Source organism: Vipera ursinii (assembly GCF_947247035.1).
Source record: "Vipera ursinii genome assembly, chromosome: 1".
NCBI classification, from domain to species: Eukaryota; Metazoa; Chordata; class Lepidosauria; order Squamata; family Viperidae; genus Vipera; species Vipera ursinii.
The window spans coordinates 343,163,511-343,180,731 of NC_139512.1; the positions used below are offsets into that span (position 1 = coordinate 343,163,511).

At 40.3% G+C, this 17,221-nt stretch overlaps 1 protein-coding gene across 2 annotated transcripts in view; it reads right to left on the minus strand.

Moving 5' to 3' along the window:
• Positions 1-421: 421 nt before the first annotated feature.
• UBE2G1 (ubiquitin conjugating enzyme E2 G1) overlaps positions 422-17,221 on the minus strand; it is a 100,777-nt gene continuing 83,977 nt past the window's right edge. For both annotated transcript variants that reach the window (XM_083379513.1, XM_083379514.1), the window contains exons 2-6: positions 16,046-16,148; positions 7,165-7,262; positions 5,603-5,781; positions 4,402-4,523; positions 422-952 (exon numbers count right to left, since the gene is read on the minus strand). In XM_083379513.1, coding sequence (XP_083235639.1) covers positions 4,437-4,523; positions 5,603-5,781; positions 7,165-7,262; positions 16,046-16,148 — 467 coding nt within the window. In that variant the 3' untranslated portion in view covers positions 422-952; positions 4,402-4,436. The remainder of the gene's footprint in view (positions 953-4,401; positions 4,524-5,602; positions 5,782-7,164; positions 7,263-16,045; positions 16,149-17,221) is intronic.

The following is a 17,221-nucleotide window of genomic DNA, read 5'->3' on the forward strand; positions in this document are numbered from 1 at the left end:
GAGAAAACCTGTATGGGACCAGAATGCAAAAAAAGAGGAAAAAGACGATGTGAGATAGGGGAGAGTATATGTTAGCAAAACCAGAACTCACTTGAAGTCTATAGCTCTGCATGCTTTTATCTATCCAACTTCAAATCAGGCAAGAAATAAAAAAGTGGTTCAACCTATATTGGGCTAACTTACATAGCTGACCACTTTCAAAGCAAATGCTCTCAGCCCTTTTGGGAACAACTAGTAGGCTCAAGCGTAATTCATGGCTGTAAATCTTATTGCTGCATCCAAGTCAAAAGATGAGCACATCTAGATAAAAACATAAGGAGAATAAATGCATCACCTGATGACAATGCTTATCATCAGAATCAAATGAGAGATCTCAATGTTTTATTAATGTATTCCCAAAAAATGTTGAGGGGAAGGAAGTTACAAAGGTATTAAATTTTTATTAAAGTGAGATTTTTAATGAAGCTTTAATGGCTGAAAAGGAAAGTTAAAATGGAATTTTTTTTAATCCTAATTTCTTTTAGTTCAACATGCTTCATGAGAAAATTTGAGAAAAGGCTCGTAAGAAAAGAACCCCATGAATTGGAGTGGAGGAAAAAAGAATCTGCTAAAAATCTTTAGAATTTACACGATTCTTATTCTAACTACAAGACAGCATTATTTGGTACAAGGTGTATTTGTGGATGTACATGAACAGTATATATATTATCCGGATCATGTTGTGCTATGTACACATCTTTACAATTCTTCCTGAAGGTTAAAGCAGTTCCATTAGTTTTCAAAATGCACAAATCTTTGTTGGCACTTGTTAGACTCCTTGTCAGCATTAATAACTGCCATGTTTTATTGCAGCCGAGTTCCTGCCAGTGTCTGCCAACTTGGTATAAACAGAAGTCCAGCAATAGGTGGGTAGAGTGCAGGAAAAACAGTGCCATATTCCTCAATTGGAAACCTACAGACAAAAAAAAAGAGAATCATCAGCCATGGTACCTAGATTTTATATGAATCTTCATATATCTTTAGTACTTCCAACATATATTAATATGAGAATCCCCAGAATGTTTTTATTAGACAGTTAACTTCCACGATCAGTAACTGAACCAGAGTTCTAATTCATTTACCCCTAGGCTGCTCTAACTCACTAAGCACCCTTTGCAGTTAAATATTTAGGGCATATGAATTTTTAACTACTAATTTGTAAAACTATAGCGTTGCACTGCCATAAAAGTCCATTTGCTAGCTCCATTTAAAACACCTAATTAAAAGCACTTTTACTGACTTGACAATTCATGCAATAAGCTGAAATATTGCATTAGTGAAATGTATCAATGCCCAAATTACGCAGGAAAAGGTGTTAAATATAAGGCTACCTTCATTGGCTAAGTGAAAGGCCATATATTTAAACCAGTGATGGTGAAGATATGAGACGGATGTCAAAGATGACACACCACAATATCCTGGGTGACACACCAACATTCACCAACACCCAATTATTCTTGAAAGCACATCTTGTATACTTGTGCAATTTTTGGGAGCTGTGGAGGCCATGTGAGAATGGGATGAGCTCTCTGGACCTCCGGCAGTCCTATGAGAACAGGGTGTGCTTTCAAATAGGGTGTGCTTTCGTGTGGTTTTGGGAGGCTGCAGAGGCTATGGAAGAGCATTCTCTGACGACACTTCAAGAACAAAAGCCTTGTGTGAATTGCAGCAGCCTCAGATAGGTCATGGGGGCTGCCAATAGAAAGAGAACACTACCTCAAGATAAGTGATATGTGCAGATCCTAGGAAGCGCTGGGTTGTGTGCCCCAAGACCTTCGTATCTTGGGAAATGGTACAAGGCAGCCTTTCTGAGTGGAAGAGATGGTGCCAGGGCTGGTGTTGAAGTCTGGGCTTCTACTTCAGGCCCAGCCTCAGCACTGCCATTGAGGGCCTCTGTTTAGGGTGGCATAGATCAAATAGAGATGAGAGAATTGTTTCTCTTTTGTTTGGAAGAGGTGTGTGTGCATGCCTCTGTGTGTCTGACATGACAGCAGAGTCAAATTAGGCATTTTTTGAACTTTTGGTATGATGAGCCCAAAATTTTACCATCACTGGTTTAAACTGTTCTCTCACATACAAGATATTATGAGTCCCATAATTTGTACAACATGGAGAATCTTAAACCAATTCAATTATTGAGGTATTCTTGAAGAACGACGTTAAATAAGGTAAAGCAGGAAAGTTTACCCATCAGGCTGAGAGACTCATATGCCCCCCCCAAAAAAAAACTAAGTGAAGAACAACTTGTTCTCAATATTTTGAGGCAGTCCGAACAAGAAGCACAAACCATGACTACTACCGTGTTTCCCCGAAAGTAAACCTGCCCCCGAATGTAAGCCCCAGTTGATTTTGGGGGGGGGGCCCTAATAGCCCTCCCCTGAAAGTAAGCCCTACTTAAGGGCCTGCACGGACGGCCTCTGTGACAAGGCGAAGCTGATGGGGGAGGGGGGATCCGGTATACCGGTTCCTTACCTCCGCCCGGCTTGTTCCATGGCCTCATGGTAGTGGCATTGGGCGCAATGCGCGAGGCAGCAAACGGCCGGTTTTGCTGTGACACGGCTGTTTGCTGCCTCGCGCATTGCGCCCAATGCCACTGCAATGCGGCTCAGACGAAAGCAGCCATGGAACAAGTGGGGCAGGTTCCCCCCTCATATGCCCATTCAGCTACAGCTTTGGTGGCTCTGTAGGCAGAGCTGAGAAGTTCTCTGACAGAGAAGAGAACTTTGCAGCTCTGCCTACAGAGCCACCAAAGCAGCAGGTGGAGCGCCAGAGGCTCGGGGAGGGAGGGTGCTGAAGTGGGCGGGTGGGCGGGCCATTGGCAAAGCAATGCAGCTCAGCGGAAAGCGGCCTCGGAACAAGTGTGGCAGGTAAGGAAAGAAATCCTTGCTCCCCCAGGAATTGCCTTTCTTTCCTTACCTGACTCCCAACCCTGTGCCGTTTCTCCTTTGCGATCTGCTGTTGCGCCGCGCGCAAGGAAACAAAGGAAAGATTTTTTTTTTTAGGAAAAAAAAGGTCAATCAAAAAGGTCAATCAATCAATTCCAACTTCACAAGATCTTTTGCGAGAAGTTGGAATTGATTGATTGACCTTCCCCCCCCCAAAAAAAACTTTGTTTGTTTTCTTACATATGGCGGTGGATGGCGAAGGAGAAATGGCACAGGGCTGGGAGTCAGGCAAGGAAAGAAAGGCAATTCCTTGGAAGAGTGAGGATTTCTTTACTTACCTGCCCCACTTGTTCCGAGGCCACTTTCTGCTGAGCCGCGCTGCTCTTGCCAATGGCCCGACTACCCATTTCAGCACCCTCCCTCCCCGAGCCTCTGGTGCTCCACCTGCTGCTTTGGTCGGTCGCACAAACACGCGGTGAACAGAGAAGCGAACAGAGAAATGGAATGCAGCTGAAAGGCAGGTTAGTAAAAAAAATACTTGGGGGAGGCGAGGGCATTGGGGCGGGCACAGAAACCTTACCCTGCATGGCTTCGGCAGGTGTCTGGCAGGGGGAGGGAAGCAACTAGTCTGCCACCATGCTAGCCCCGCCGTGTTGCTTCTCCACCCCATGCACAGGCCCCGCCCCACCCCCGCAATCTCGTGGCCTACTGGTGCCAGTACTGGTTAAAAGTCCTCTCTGAAAGTAAAACACTGTGCTTACTTCAGAGCCCAAAAAGAAAGTAAGACAGAGTCTTACTTTTGGGGAAACACGGTAACATTACCTTTATTGTAAGGTTACAGTAACAGAATCTTGCAAGTCTGAAAGAATTTCTCCCCACCTTTTACTTTCCAGAAAATCGGGGAATGTCCCTTCTGAGATGTTTCCCATGTTCCTTTTCCTTCTGTGGGCTGAGACACTTTTTGCAATTGTCTAGGCTGTACCTCTTCATCCTATCTCCCAAGGTCATTCCCAAATACCATTAATACACACACATATATGTAAATCTAAATTTGTATGTTTAGTTTTCAGTTAAGTGCCAATATCTTGAATTAAAAAAAAATCAGCTACAAGATTAGTATTAGCACTTATAACTATTATGAAGACACGGATAAATAAATGTAACCTATTCTCTGAGAATTAGATAAAGCAAATGAGCTTCTACAACACTGGAGATATAATATTAGACAAAATGTTTCTATGGAAAAATTAACACTCCAACTATAGTTTTGTATAAATAGTATTATAATCAGCCACTTGTTTCCTATGCTTAGCTGCCCTGTGAAGTACTGGTCCTCATGGGTCAGAGATTTCCCACATAAGTATGAGATCTATCTTTCCTTATTGTCTGGGGAACACTCAGCATATAAAGGTAATATTTATGATGCTACCTTGCAGTATTTCCTGTTAAAACTGGAATTGTCAGTTAAATTACTTACCCTGAAAAAAGTGAAGCTACTAACTGAATTAAGTGTCACTCAAAAGCAGTTTCTTGGCTTTTTCTTACACAGCGGGCAACTTTTCTTTTGAATTCTCCATTTCTATCTTCCCTCCATTCTTTCTGTAAATTAAAATACAGATTTTGAAAACTGTTTAAAACATGCATTGTCTCTCCAACCTCCTGAGAAAAATATGCACTATTTTCTTATATTGTTTACGAGAAAAAAAGTAGCACGTCATATTTGAACTAACGTCTTCAATGAATTAAGCATGCATTTAATTTGTAGCTTGTTGAGTAATTTCATAGTAAGTATAATTTGCAATTCCATCTTGAACAAATCAAAAATAAAAACAAAACCATCGATAAACAATTAAATAATAGTTTACAAAATATAGAAAGAGGCTAAAAGAATGCAAATAACCAGATAAAAGAATGCAAATGATCAGCTGTCTGCAAGGAGTATAAATCCTGCCATTCCCCACTGTCCAGTCAGAGATGAGGAAGCTTCTTGGATGAGAAGCGAAACGTCTTCAAAAAAACCCCAAGAAAATCCAGCTGCCTCGTGAAAAAAACCTTTGGGACAAGAGGCGGGGAGACAGCATTCCAAATTTACATACAATACAGCCATTTCACATGGTCCATTCTTCCATGGGATCCACAAACCTAATGGCAGAAGCAAGTTTTAAAGGCCTTTTAGAAGGCGAATAGAGTTGGGACCAATCTCACTTCAGGAGGAATAATATTCCAGAGGGTGGGTACCACGGCAGAAAAGGCTCTCTTCTTAGGCCCCACCAAACAATGCCCTTTGGTTAACAGGACCCACAACCTGCCTCTCCTGCTGGACATGAGGGAATGGGTACATGTAAAACACAGAGAGGTGGTCTCTCAGAGAATCTGGCACTGAACAATCTGGGGCCTTAAAAGGTCAAAATATTTAAGGATTCCATGGAACCCATTAAGTGATTTGCTTGGATGCTGTTGCCAGGGGTGGGGTATATTTGGCTTTTGTGTTTTATTCCATTTAAGCCACCCAGAATCAGAAGATTAACACTATTAAACACACCTTTTTTTAGTTCAAGCCCTGTCTCTCCTTATTAAGAGAATATTTATTACAGAAGAAATCTGTTAGTCAAGGACTCAAATGAATTCCTAATTTCTTTTAGCAAAGATAGCAACATTTTTATTTGTAAGAGTCATACCGCTGCATCAACATTAGCAGGAGAATCGCCGTTGGGATCTGCCAGCATAGAAATTACACTAATCATTATGGTTTCCACCGTATGAATGGGAAGCCAGCGCTCTTCGGGTTTCTCATAACCATACTTGTCTTCACCAGGCTCATGAAGGATAGAAATACAGACATCACCATTTTTGTCAACTACAAAGAAAGAAGGGGAAGATCATTCGGAGGCAGAGTGGAGCAGCAAAGATATTTCAGATAACTGCAAAGATCAGCTGTGAGCCAATTTTCAGTCATGATCCTCAATCCATCATGCCAATATTATGGCACAGTTCTTTTTTTGAATTGGAGGTGTATTGTTTCGCAAGGATGGCAACTGACAGAAAAACATGACAGTGAAGGCCTTTATGCTTTTTACAGTGATATTATATACAGCAGACATTCACAACAAGTATATACAACACAATATCCAATGTCACGTTTCCTCTCAAATCTTCCTCCAAGAAACTTTCCCCCTCCTCTATCTCTTCTCTTCCTTCCCCTTCCTCGCCCTCTTTCTCTCTCATTCATGGGTTTGACAAGAGAGAGAGGGCTAAAATTTACTCTAGCGTGCTCAGGTGGTGTTACCTGTAGCTGGAACTGCTCAGCTGAACACCTACCTACTGCTTCTCTCTTGGGGAAAGAGCCTCTCTCAAAGTCTTTTGCCTACTTATTTCCCAGCAAATGTCTTCCTCGCCAAAAGCCAATCTCAAACTTTCCTTCTTGGGTTGTGGAGGCTGCCGCCTCCTGTGGCCAGCCAATTCCCTCCATTTTGTTGTTGGGTCTTGGGTGGAGCTCTTGTCCCTCTGGGTCTTCACTTCCTTCTTCCAGGGAAGCCACTTCTGGACTTTTCTTCTCTCTTCCCAAGTGGGAACACGCTTCTCCAGCTTTTCTCTAAGACCACTCTATTCAACTTCATTTTGTACAGACCTTTTCTTTCTTTCTCTCTCTCTCACACTCCAATTTTTGGGTTAGATTGGCAGCATGTCCACCAGTAACTGAGGAGCTGGGTATTTCCCCTCACCCCGAGCTCTAGTCCCCAACGTTTATATACCTGGCAGGAAGAACGGGTCTGCTGGCCCTTACCGTAGCTAGATCAGCTCATCAGCCACCAAAACCCATATGCCCGTGGAGCAAGTTATTATAATGCTATAATACAATTTCTGAGGTCACAAGTCTTAACTTCCACAGACTGTGTACAGTGTAATACAGTAAAACAGTTTATTGGGCTTGACATTTCAAAAATTACTATTAAATGTCTATGAAATCCCATTTTCTCTAGCACCACAATGGCAGCACTCAAATGGATTTCACAAATTTCAGGGGACCATTTTAGAGGAACAGAGGATATTAAGGAAAAAATAGTGTACAGTCTTTACTTCACAAAAGCATATCTGGCCCATCTTGATTTCAGGGAAGACATTCTTCTGGACCAAATATGACATTCCTTTCTAGTAATTTCCCACAGTGATTCCTAACGTAGCTCACATTCATTCTAAATAGAAGAGAGAAAATAACATTTTATAAGACATAATATCTTACCATTTGGATGCCATATTTCTGTGATAAATTTCATTTTTGGCGGCCTGAGAGGATAATCTTTTGGGAAAGTAAGATGAGCCTTGAAGACACCGCCTTCACTAAAGAAATTAAGAATATTTTCAGTACTCAACTTCAAAATGTCAAAGCCTTAAGTTATTTGTTGGCTTGAAAATAGTCACTACAACATCCAAAAGACTGATTATTGATTAAATAGATGTTTTTAATCCTTTAAATTGCTTCCCATATATTCAATACTTCCTCAGTGGGAATTAATACTGTAATTTCATAAGCCAGAACCATGAAGTATTTACTGTAATCGAAATTCATTATTTCATAATTAAACCACTCTGCTCTATATTGCAAACGTCCACTGATTTTAAATGGGATTTATATCAAAGTATAAATGTTAAAAGATTCTGATCTTCAATCAACTATTCTCAAACCAAACTTATGTACCAAAATGATATGTACAAAGAACACAGACTCTTGCATATCATAAAACATACACTGTACAGTTTTTTAAATTACTGTTGCCTTCCTTTTTTGCTTTCCACTCATATCCTGGCAAAGACATAAAACTAAATTGCTAGTCTAACCAATGAATCACAGCCAACATGAAGATTAAAGAAAAAATATCAATGGCCCAACAGTCCACCAACAAATTGAAAACAGTAGGTTGTTTACCTGGAACTTTGGGTAGTCATTTCTGAATTTGCACATGAGTTTTTGAGCATGTGCATAAACTCATTTGGTATGGTATAAAGCAGACTTCCACGACCTATGCCTCAAAATTCAATTACCAAAATTCTTAGCAATAGCAATATTCACTCAGCATTTTGGGAACTGAAATTCACACAACTGAAGGGCACCCAAGTTGGGGAAAGCTATTGTACAACCAAACTGTTTGCCATTAAAAAAAAAATCATACCCTCCCCAAAAATGTTTCTGTTAAGGGAGCATCTCTCCAAATTTAAAGGAAAGGAAAATAGTAATAATAATAATAATAATTTTATTTATATACCGCCCTTCTCCCGAAGGACTCAGGGCGGTGAACAGGGCAAGCATAAAAAAGATGTAGAGTTACAAAAGTTAAAAAAGGATTAAATATATGCCCACTAAAAACAGTAAATACAAATATTAAAATAACAATAAAAAACCCCACCCATCCCCCATCAGGCCAGGCAGGCTTGTTCAAATAAGAATGTCTTTAGATTGCGACGGAAGGAGCGAAGATCGGGCGCCATCCGGAGCTCAACCGGTAACTGATTCCATAGCTCCGGGGCGCCCACAGAGAAGGATCTCCCCCTGGGGGCCACCAATCGACATTCTCTGATCGGTGGCACCCTGAGGAGGCCCTCTCTGTGGGAACGCACAGGGCGAAGGGAAGTTGATGCCCGCAGTTTGTGTGAATGCCTAGATCAGACGCGTCAAACTTGCGATGTCATGTGACATCGTGCAACATATCGGAACTGTTTTGCCATTGCCAGCAATAGGGTGGGTGCGGCTTCTGCATGACGCGTCCGGCCCGCGGGCCGGCAGTTTGACACCCCTGGCCGAGATAAACATTTGAAGAATGAAAATCAGGAGCAGTTTGTCATTCTTCTTCATGTTCGTGAAGTAACACAAAAGGATGAACAGGAAGCCCATTTATTGTAGGAAGGAAATCTATACCAGGGGTGTCAAACTGCTGGCCTGTAGGCCAGATGCGTCATGCTGAAACTGCGCCCACCCCATTGCTAGCAATGGAAAAAATGTTGCAATACATCGCAACATATCATGTGACGTTGGGATTTTGACCCCCCGTCCTATACAGTGAATGGAATGATAATGCCTCCCTTAAAATCACATGAGATTTGGCTTAAATCTAGGCAGCTGTTACACACATATGGTGAAGGCTGCAATCAGGCAGACAGACAACAGAAGCCAGAGAGAAACACCCATTTTAAAAAATAGATACCATCATGGTCCAGGTTGATTGGCTGAAGAGGGAGAGTACTAACAAATCTGTACTATATCTCAGTATAAATGATAACATCACAAATAAATCTCTAGACATGGACCGAAGAGCTATAGATCACAAACAAATAAGCACTGTGTCTTTTGAAAGACAGCTGTGTACTAATGTAGAACACTAAACAAACCCACATAATTAAAGAATAAAACAAGCTTATACATCAACCGCCTGCTGAATAAAAATATTTTGATTGTCATGAAGAACACAGAAAAAGAAGCAGGTAGGCTTTCTTTCTCGGCGGGGTATCCCCAACCCTTGGAAGGAGGTTCAGAACAGATTCTCTTGTCATTTTCCCATCAAATGTATTTCCAAAAGTATTAAGCTCAGAACAGATCTACAAAGTTCTTACAACCCCTTCTATCTAATTTCCTAGAACTGTAGCTTAGTACAAGGCTTTTCAACCAGTGGTACGGGTGCCACCTGTGGTACATTGGCACCTGGCAGGTGGTACGCGACCATCCTAGAAAAGTGGTAGCAGGGGAGGGGAATGAGCTGAACCGGTGGCAGCACCGCACAAGCCTGAGCGAGAGATGGCTGGAGCTGCAGGGCTCAGCGGAAGCGCCAGGATCAGCACCAGGCTCCAGCTGGAGCTTGGCGCTGATCCTGGGGCTTCTGCTGAGCCCAGAAGAAGTGCCAATCAGCTGGAATCTCCAGGGTCTTGTGATTTACATTCAGATGCTTGGCAACTGATTCATATTTATGACAGTCACAGTGTCCCAGCGTCATGTGAAGTGACCAAAACCTGCTGCAACCACCCAGGGGGGAATAAAAACCAAACACCCCTCACCCCATCCCCGCTGCCAATCCTCAACAGAAATGCTCATAACAATGAAAACCTCGGACAGGAGGAAGAGCGCCACTAAGGCGGGCAGGCAGGTGTCTTGCTCGGCTGTGGCTTGGGGGCACTTTTTTCAGTGCCATTGTAACTTCAAACAGTCACTAAGCGAACTGTTGTAAGTCGAGGACTACCTGTATTTCATCACTTTTTCCCTTTTTTTTTTTTGGTCATCAAGTTTTTGACAACTTGCTAGGCGACTGGTGGTACTCGGATATTGCCATATCCTAAAAGTGGTACAATGGGTGAAAAGGTTGAAAAGCCCTGGCTTAGTACAAGTAGAAGAATTATCTTCCAGAAATATCTAATTTTACCAATTTTTTTTCTCACGGTGATATAATGAAATTCAGATATGGCCCCAAACAAAGGAAAGGTAAATAAAGATGTGTATGTTAAGTCTCAACTTGTGGATAAGGATTAAAAGCAAGACATAAATATTTGAAGAACGTTTCCAGTGTAGCCTACAGCAATACAGATTAAATAAACAAAAAGCTTCCCTGCATTTGGAATAAAAGAATCCTAGGGTTTCTATGGTACAGTCTAGGAAACATTTGTTGCATAAAATATGTTGTTGGGCCACCTGCATTTGTACTCTCATCATCTGTTAAATGAAACTACACATTTACTGGCAGAGTGCCTAAAACAGCATTTGGTATGTAGGGGGGTATTAAATGTATAAGCATAATGACAAATGCCTGAACTTGTTCTTGTCACGTAGTAATAGTAATAAGACATGCACTTCAAGAAAGTGATATTATCAATATCAGGTCCTATCATCTGTACTCTCATTATTTATCACAATTAATATGTAATCATACAGACAAAAGATTGAGCTGTCATTTCCTGTTTTGGAAACAGTCATAAAATGGACAATCTTTGTTACTGAAACCACATCTAGACATCAAGATCTCAATTTTTGAAGCCTAGGATGGCACCAAGAGCATGCTAAATATGCTAAATGATGAAAATCAGAAAAAAAAACATGAACAAAAACCCTACGTTGCAAGGTTCCTTTTGCCTGCTATCCTGCTTATATGAATATTTGCATTATCTTTATGAATCACTTTACTTTTATGTAATTCAGACTCAGGTTCTGCTCAACATTTAAACTACTGAACCACTATTTATTTATAGTTAAGGAGTCTACCGGAGTTATGTGCGGTGTTTCCTTGAATAGATTAAAAAATGGTATTTCTTGTATCTATGACTTACACTACAGTGTAATGGATAGAAATTCCTGAGAAGACTGAGCAAAGAGCTTTTGGAATTTACTTAAAAGTATAGCTTGTGTTTAATGGGATTTGCTCCTTAGCCTTTTTTAAAATTAATTTTAAAGTACATGGTTTAGCTTAAGAGGTTTAAGTGGTTCATAGCTTGATCTTCCTGCAACATCATTATCATATCTATCTATCTATCTATCTCTGTGCTTGAAATTTTGATCTTTTGCTCCTTTCTAATCTTTTAGGGAAAGTCTGGTGTTCTACAATTTTGCTCATAATTGTATTCACAGAACCTACTATTCATTATTTAATTATCTGGGGGGGGACATGATGAAGAGACAGCAGTTCTATTGCCTTCATTATACAAGGGCCGTACAGGTCATTAAGTGAGCAGCTCATGTGCCTGCAACTTCTGACTTTGATTTAGGGAAATCAGCAGGGAAAGTCACAAATTTCTATCATGTGATTGTGGGTGATGCAACAATGGCTGTATGGTCTAACTGCCAGTCACACAGTGCAGGTGTAAATTCAAATGGTCACTGAATGAGTGGTTGGCTACATGCTCTGCTCTGGGCCATATGACAAGGAGGGAAACTGGGCTTTTTAGTGGATTTTTTTTCTGTATGGCTCATTTTCAAATTCATTTCAGTTTCTGGAATTATCTTGCCTATAGCCAGACACAGTCCCAAGCAACTTTCCACGATTTCTTTCCAACATTCCACTGAGTTGGAAACAAGCATTTCTCAAATGTGTAAGAAATGTTACATTTCATGTGCAACTTTGTTTCAGCATGTGGATCTCATTAGGTTTCAGAGAGAAGGGAGCTGACTAAAGTAATGGCTTAGCCAAGGTTAGCTTAGATTTGCATAATATAAATCTACCTATATGCATATCCATTATATCCACTTACAAGGATATAAAGCAATATTATGCAAACCACTGAAAGGAATAAAACCAGACCATACATGAGGTAAGCAAAAGAAAAGGAAATATAACTAAACATGGTTTATTTCAACACTGTTCATTCTTTTTTTGTATTAGCTTCTGGCAACTGCCTAGACAGGTCCCTGCTGTTCTCTTGCCAATATTTTTTAAAGTTGTTTGCTATTGCCTCCTTCCTAGGGCTGAGAAAGAGTGACTGTCACTCAGCTGGCTTTGTGCCTAAGTTTGGACTACATCGATGATTTGGACGAGGGGATAGATGGGGAACTCATCAAATTTGCATACGACACCAAGCTGGCAGGAGTAGCCAACACTTCAGAAGATAGGGTTAAGATATAGGAGAATCTTGACAAATTTGAACATTGGGTGCTATCTAACAAAATGAAATTCAATGGTGAAAAAGTAAGGTTCTACATTTAGCCAAGAAAAACCAAATTCACAGATACAGTATAGGTGGTACCTATCTCAGTAGTAGTAACTGCAAGAGGGATCTTGGAGTCCTAGTGGACAATCACTTAGTAAGAGCCAAGCAGTGTGCTGCAGCTGCCAAAAAAGCCAACACAGTGCTAGGCTGCATTAACAGAGGGATAGAATCAAGATCACGTGAAGTACTAATACCACTTTACAATGCCTTGGTAAGGCCACACCTGGAATACTGCATCCAGTTTTGGTCACCACGATGTAAAAAAGATGTCGAGACTCTAGTAAGAGTACAGAGAAGAGCAACAAAGATGATTGGGGGACAGGAGGCTAAAACATATAGGGAACGGTTGTTGGAATTGGGTATGTGTAGTTTAATGAAGAGAAGGACGAGCGGGGACATGATAGTAGTGTTCCAATATCTCAGGGGCTGCCACAAAGAAGAGGGAGTCAAGCTATTCTCCAAAGCACCTGAAAGAAGGACAAGAAGCAACGGATGGAAACTAGTCAAGGAGAGAAGCAGCCTAGAACTAAGGAGAAACTTCCTGACAGTTAGAACAACTAACCAGTGGAACAACCTGTCTCCAGAAGCTGTGAATGCTCCAACACTGGAAGTTTTTAAGAAGAGACTGGCCAGCCATTTGTCTGAAATGATATAGGGTTTCCTGCCTGAGCAGGGGGTTAGATTAGATGAACTCCAAGATCCCTTCCAACATCATCACCATTATCACCATCACCATCATCATCATTACCATCTCATGGTCTCCAGCACCATGCCTTAACCATTATATCAAACTGGCTTTCATTCAATATATTCCTCCTTTAATCGTTATAAAACTATCTTTGCTTCTACCATATTCAGACACACCATCATAACTTGGTCTTTGGTGGTTTAACCCTTTTAGAACTTTCTTTTTGAGAATTTCATCAGCTCCATCTACCAACACTTGATTTTTTCCTTCTGTTCAACTTACAGATAGCCCTTAAGTTACAACTGTGCATTCAGTAACAGTGCTGAATGAAAGAACTTATGATTGGTCCTCAAAGGTCTGGCTACTGCAAGGCCCCCATAGTCATGTGAATAAAATGTGAATGCTTGAATGCTTGGCAAGTAGCTCATACATGTAACCAGCTGCAATGTGCTGCAGTCACATGATCACAATTTGTGATCTTTCATGATGGTTTACCATAAACATGATTAATGGGGAAGCTGGCAGGAAAGGTTGCATGTCACTTGGGTAAGGCTTCTCCACCCCAAGCCTTTCTTTGCTTGCGTGCACTACACCTTCCTTTCTTCTTTGCTCACATGCGTTCCATGCCTCCTTTAGTTGACCTCCCTGTGCTTGCACACATGCATTCAACTCTCATGGCCCCTGGATTTTGGATTGGACACATTGAGTTACGGTAATCCATTTGAGCTACCTTGGGTGAAAAAGTTTTTCCCTTTGATACACCTGTTTCATCAAGTTAAAGGTTACATATAGAATAGTTTTGCACTGTGTGCATAATTATTAGGCAAGTTGTATTTTGGAAATTTTTTTACTGAACAACTGAAGTGCTTTTGGTCAATCCAAAATGTTAATAAACCTCAAAGCTGAATATTTAAGAAAGTAAAAGTGAGGTTTTGGCTTTCTTAGGAGAATATCTATGCGTACACAACTATTGGGCAACTATTAGTGTGCAGAATGATTATGCAACTAAATGAAAAATGAAAATTTGCCCATCTCACTAATTTATTTGCATCTGTTAAAGTAAGAATAATAAACAACTCAAAATGTACAAATAAACATTTCTGACATTCCACACACAAAAACTCAGTGACAATATAGCCACTCTTCTTTTCAATAACAGTCATAAGCCTTCCATTCATGGAGTCTGTCAGTTTCTTGATCTGTTGATGATCAACGTTTTGTGCAGCAGCAACCACAGCCTCCCAGACCACAGCCTTATCTTTAAGGCCTTTACTGGCTAGCCACGCAGTGGAGTACTTTGATGCATGTGATGGAAGGATTGTCCTGCATAAAAATCATGGTCTTCTTGAAAGATGCAGACTTTTTCCTGTACCAATGCTTGAACAAAGTATCTTCTAAAAACTGGTGGTAGGTTTGGGACTTGATTTGAGTCCATTTTCAACCCCAAAAGGTCCAACTAGCTCATTTTTAATAATACCAGCCCATACCAGTACCTCACCTCCACCTTGTTGGCATCTGAGTCAAAGTGGAGCTCTGTGCCCATTAGTGATCCAGCCACGGGCCCATCCATCTGGTCCATCAAGTCCATAAAACCTTTGAAAAATCTGTCTTCAGATATTTCTTGGCCCAGTCTTGCTGTTTCAACTTATGTGTCTTGTTCAGTGGTGGTCGCGTTTCAGCCTTTCTTACCTTAGCCATGTCTCTGAGCACTGAACACCTTGTACTTCTGGGCACTCCAGGTAGGCTGCAATTCTGGAACATGACAGTACTGGAGAATAATGGGTTCCTGGTAGCTTCAAGTTTGATTCTTCTCAAATCTTTGGCAGTTAATGTGTGTCTTTTTTTCTCAGCACGTTTCTTGCAATCCTGTTGACTATTTGCAACAAAATGTTTGATGGTTCTGTGATCATGCCCCAATATCTTAGCAATTTCAAGAGTGCTGCATCCCTTTGAAAGACTTTTTACACGTTTTGACTTTTCAGAGTCAGTTAAATCTCTTTTTTGGCCCATTTTGCCTGAGGAAAAGAAGCTGCCTAATAATTATGCACATCTTGATATAGGATGTTGATCTCCTAAGGCCACATCCTCCCTCACTACACAAATACAGATCACCTGATATGCTTATATCCACTAAGCATTCAGGTTTATACAGCTTGGAAGTGGAAAATATGCATGAAAATGATGATATGGTCAAAATACTCACTTGGCTAATAATTGTGCACACTACAGTAGCATACATGTCCCAAATTGACATATCCCAAACATCACAAACATTCCTGATATTTATCCATAAGTATATTAAATGATCAAGAGATTATTACACATCCTTGCCTTATTCCCTCCTCCAAGATGTACTTATTCGCATGCACTTTACTTCTATCATACACAGATTATTGCATTCAGTAACAAACTTTTATATTCATATACGATTCCATAGTTTAAGTCTATTCCCTTGATAACACCTTCTCTAAATCAGCAAACACAAAATAACTTTCTCACATACATTATCATAAAATGCAACTCTATGCAAGTTAGGATTTCCAATCAAGAGACTATCTTACAAGCCAATATTCTGTTCCCCTAAGAGGTATACAGAGTATTGACACATGTAAGATGCATATGCAAGTCTTATATTAAATCTTAAAATGAGACCAAAAGCTATGCTATCAATTTCAGTAAAATCAAAGCCCGAAGGTGATTTACAAGAAATTAAATGCTAACATCACAAGCTATTAGCTGTGTGATTAGAAATACTTACTAGAGTGTATCTGGAGGCCCAATAATAAGAACTTCCCATCGATAGAGATCATTGTCATCTATTAAACCTGCTGAGAAGCCTTCCACTGGGTTTTTGTTGAGCTCTGTTAAAACAAAAATTGTTATAACTCATAGTCATGCTGCATTCATGACATGCACATAAGAAAATTTTCAGAATATTTTGAAATACTTTTTGCTCCCATATTCTCAAGATTCTGATTTATTGATTTTCTAAGAACCATAAACTCACAAATGACAAAAAAGTAACTCAAGCAAATGCTAATCAGTTACCTGACCTTCTCCCTGCAAATTATTGTTTTCTGGTTTGCTGCCTTGTATGATGCACATTAATACTATTTAATAGCCCCAGTAGTACTAATCAAATTCCATCTGCCCTTTAAAGAATAAGCTATTGTTAAAAAGTATAAACACTAACATTTAATTTTAAAATGCATAGACACATATCCTTCAAATCACCCCAACATTAAGGATTTTATTTAGAGCCAAGAAAAGCTATAAATGAACTGGAAATCTGAAGAACCACCTGTTCCATAAGATTTTGCACAGTGAGATAATCTTGAAACAACCTTCTTCATTGTGCTTAGGTAAAAACTACTAAGGAATGACAACTTCTATGAGAGTATCCAGCAGTGATGGACTTCCCAAAGCAATGTTCATCTGGCACACAAAAAAGGTACTTTTCCCCCTTGCATCAATGTTATTGGTGAGTTGCAAACTAGTCAGAAAGTGATTGACAAAATACTAATCACAATGTCCATGAATTCCTGAATTATTAAAGATTCCACCCTAACAAATACTGACTCCAAAATTAACAGCTAGGGGGAACTGGGTGCCTGGCTCACAGTGGGGGTGGGGGTGTCCTAGGACAATTTACTACAGCCAACTCATTGCAGGACAACTTACCATGGTCAATTCAATGTATTAATCATTTCATTCAATTACATTTTATTATTGACGACCATGTTTTCGTTGAAATTGTTGTAACTCTTTTACTTCTGGATTGACTTAATTTTATCATTATTGGCCATGGCAATATTGAAATTAATTTAACTTGTATGTTTGTTGAATTGTCCGATGGCAAGTTGGCCATGATGAGTTGTCCCATTCTGCACAGTGAGTTCTAGGAACTGAAACATGAACCTGCTGGGCAGTGTAT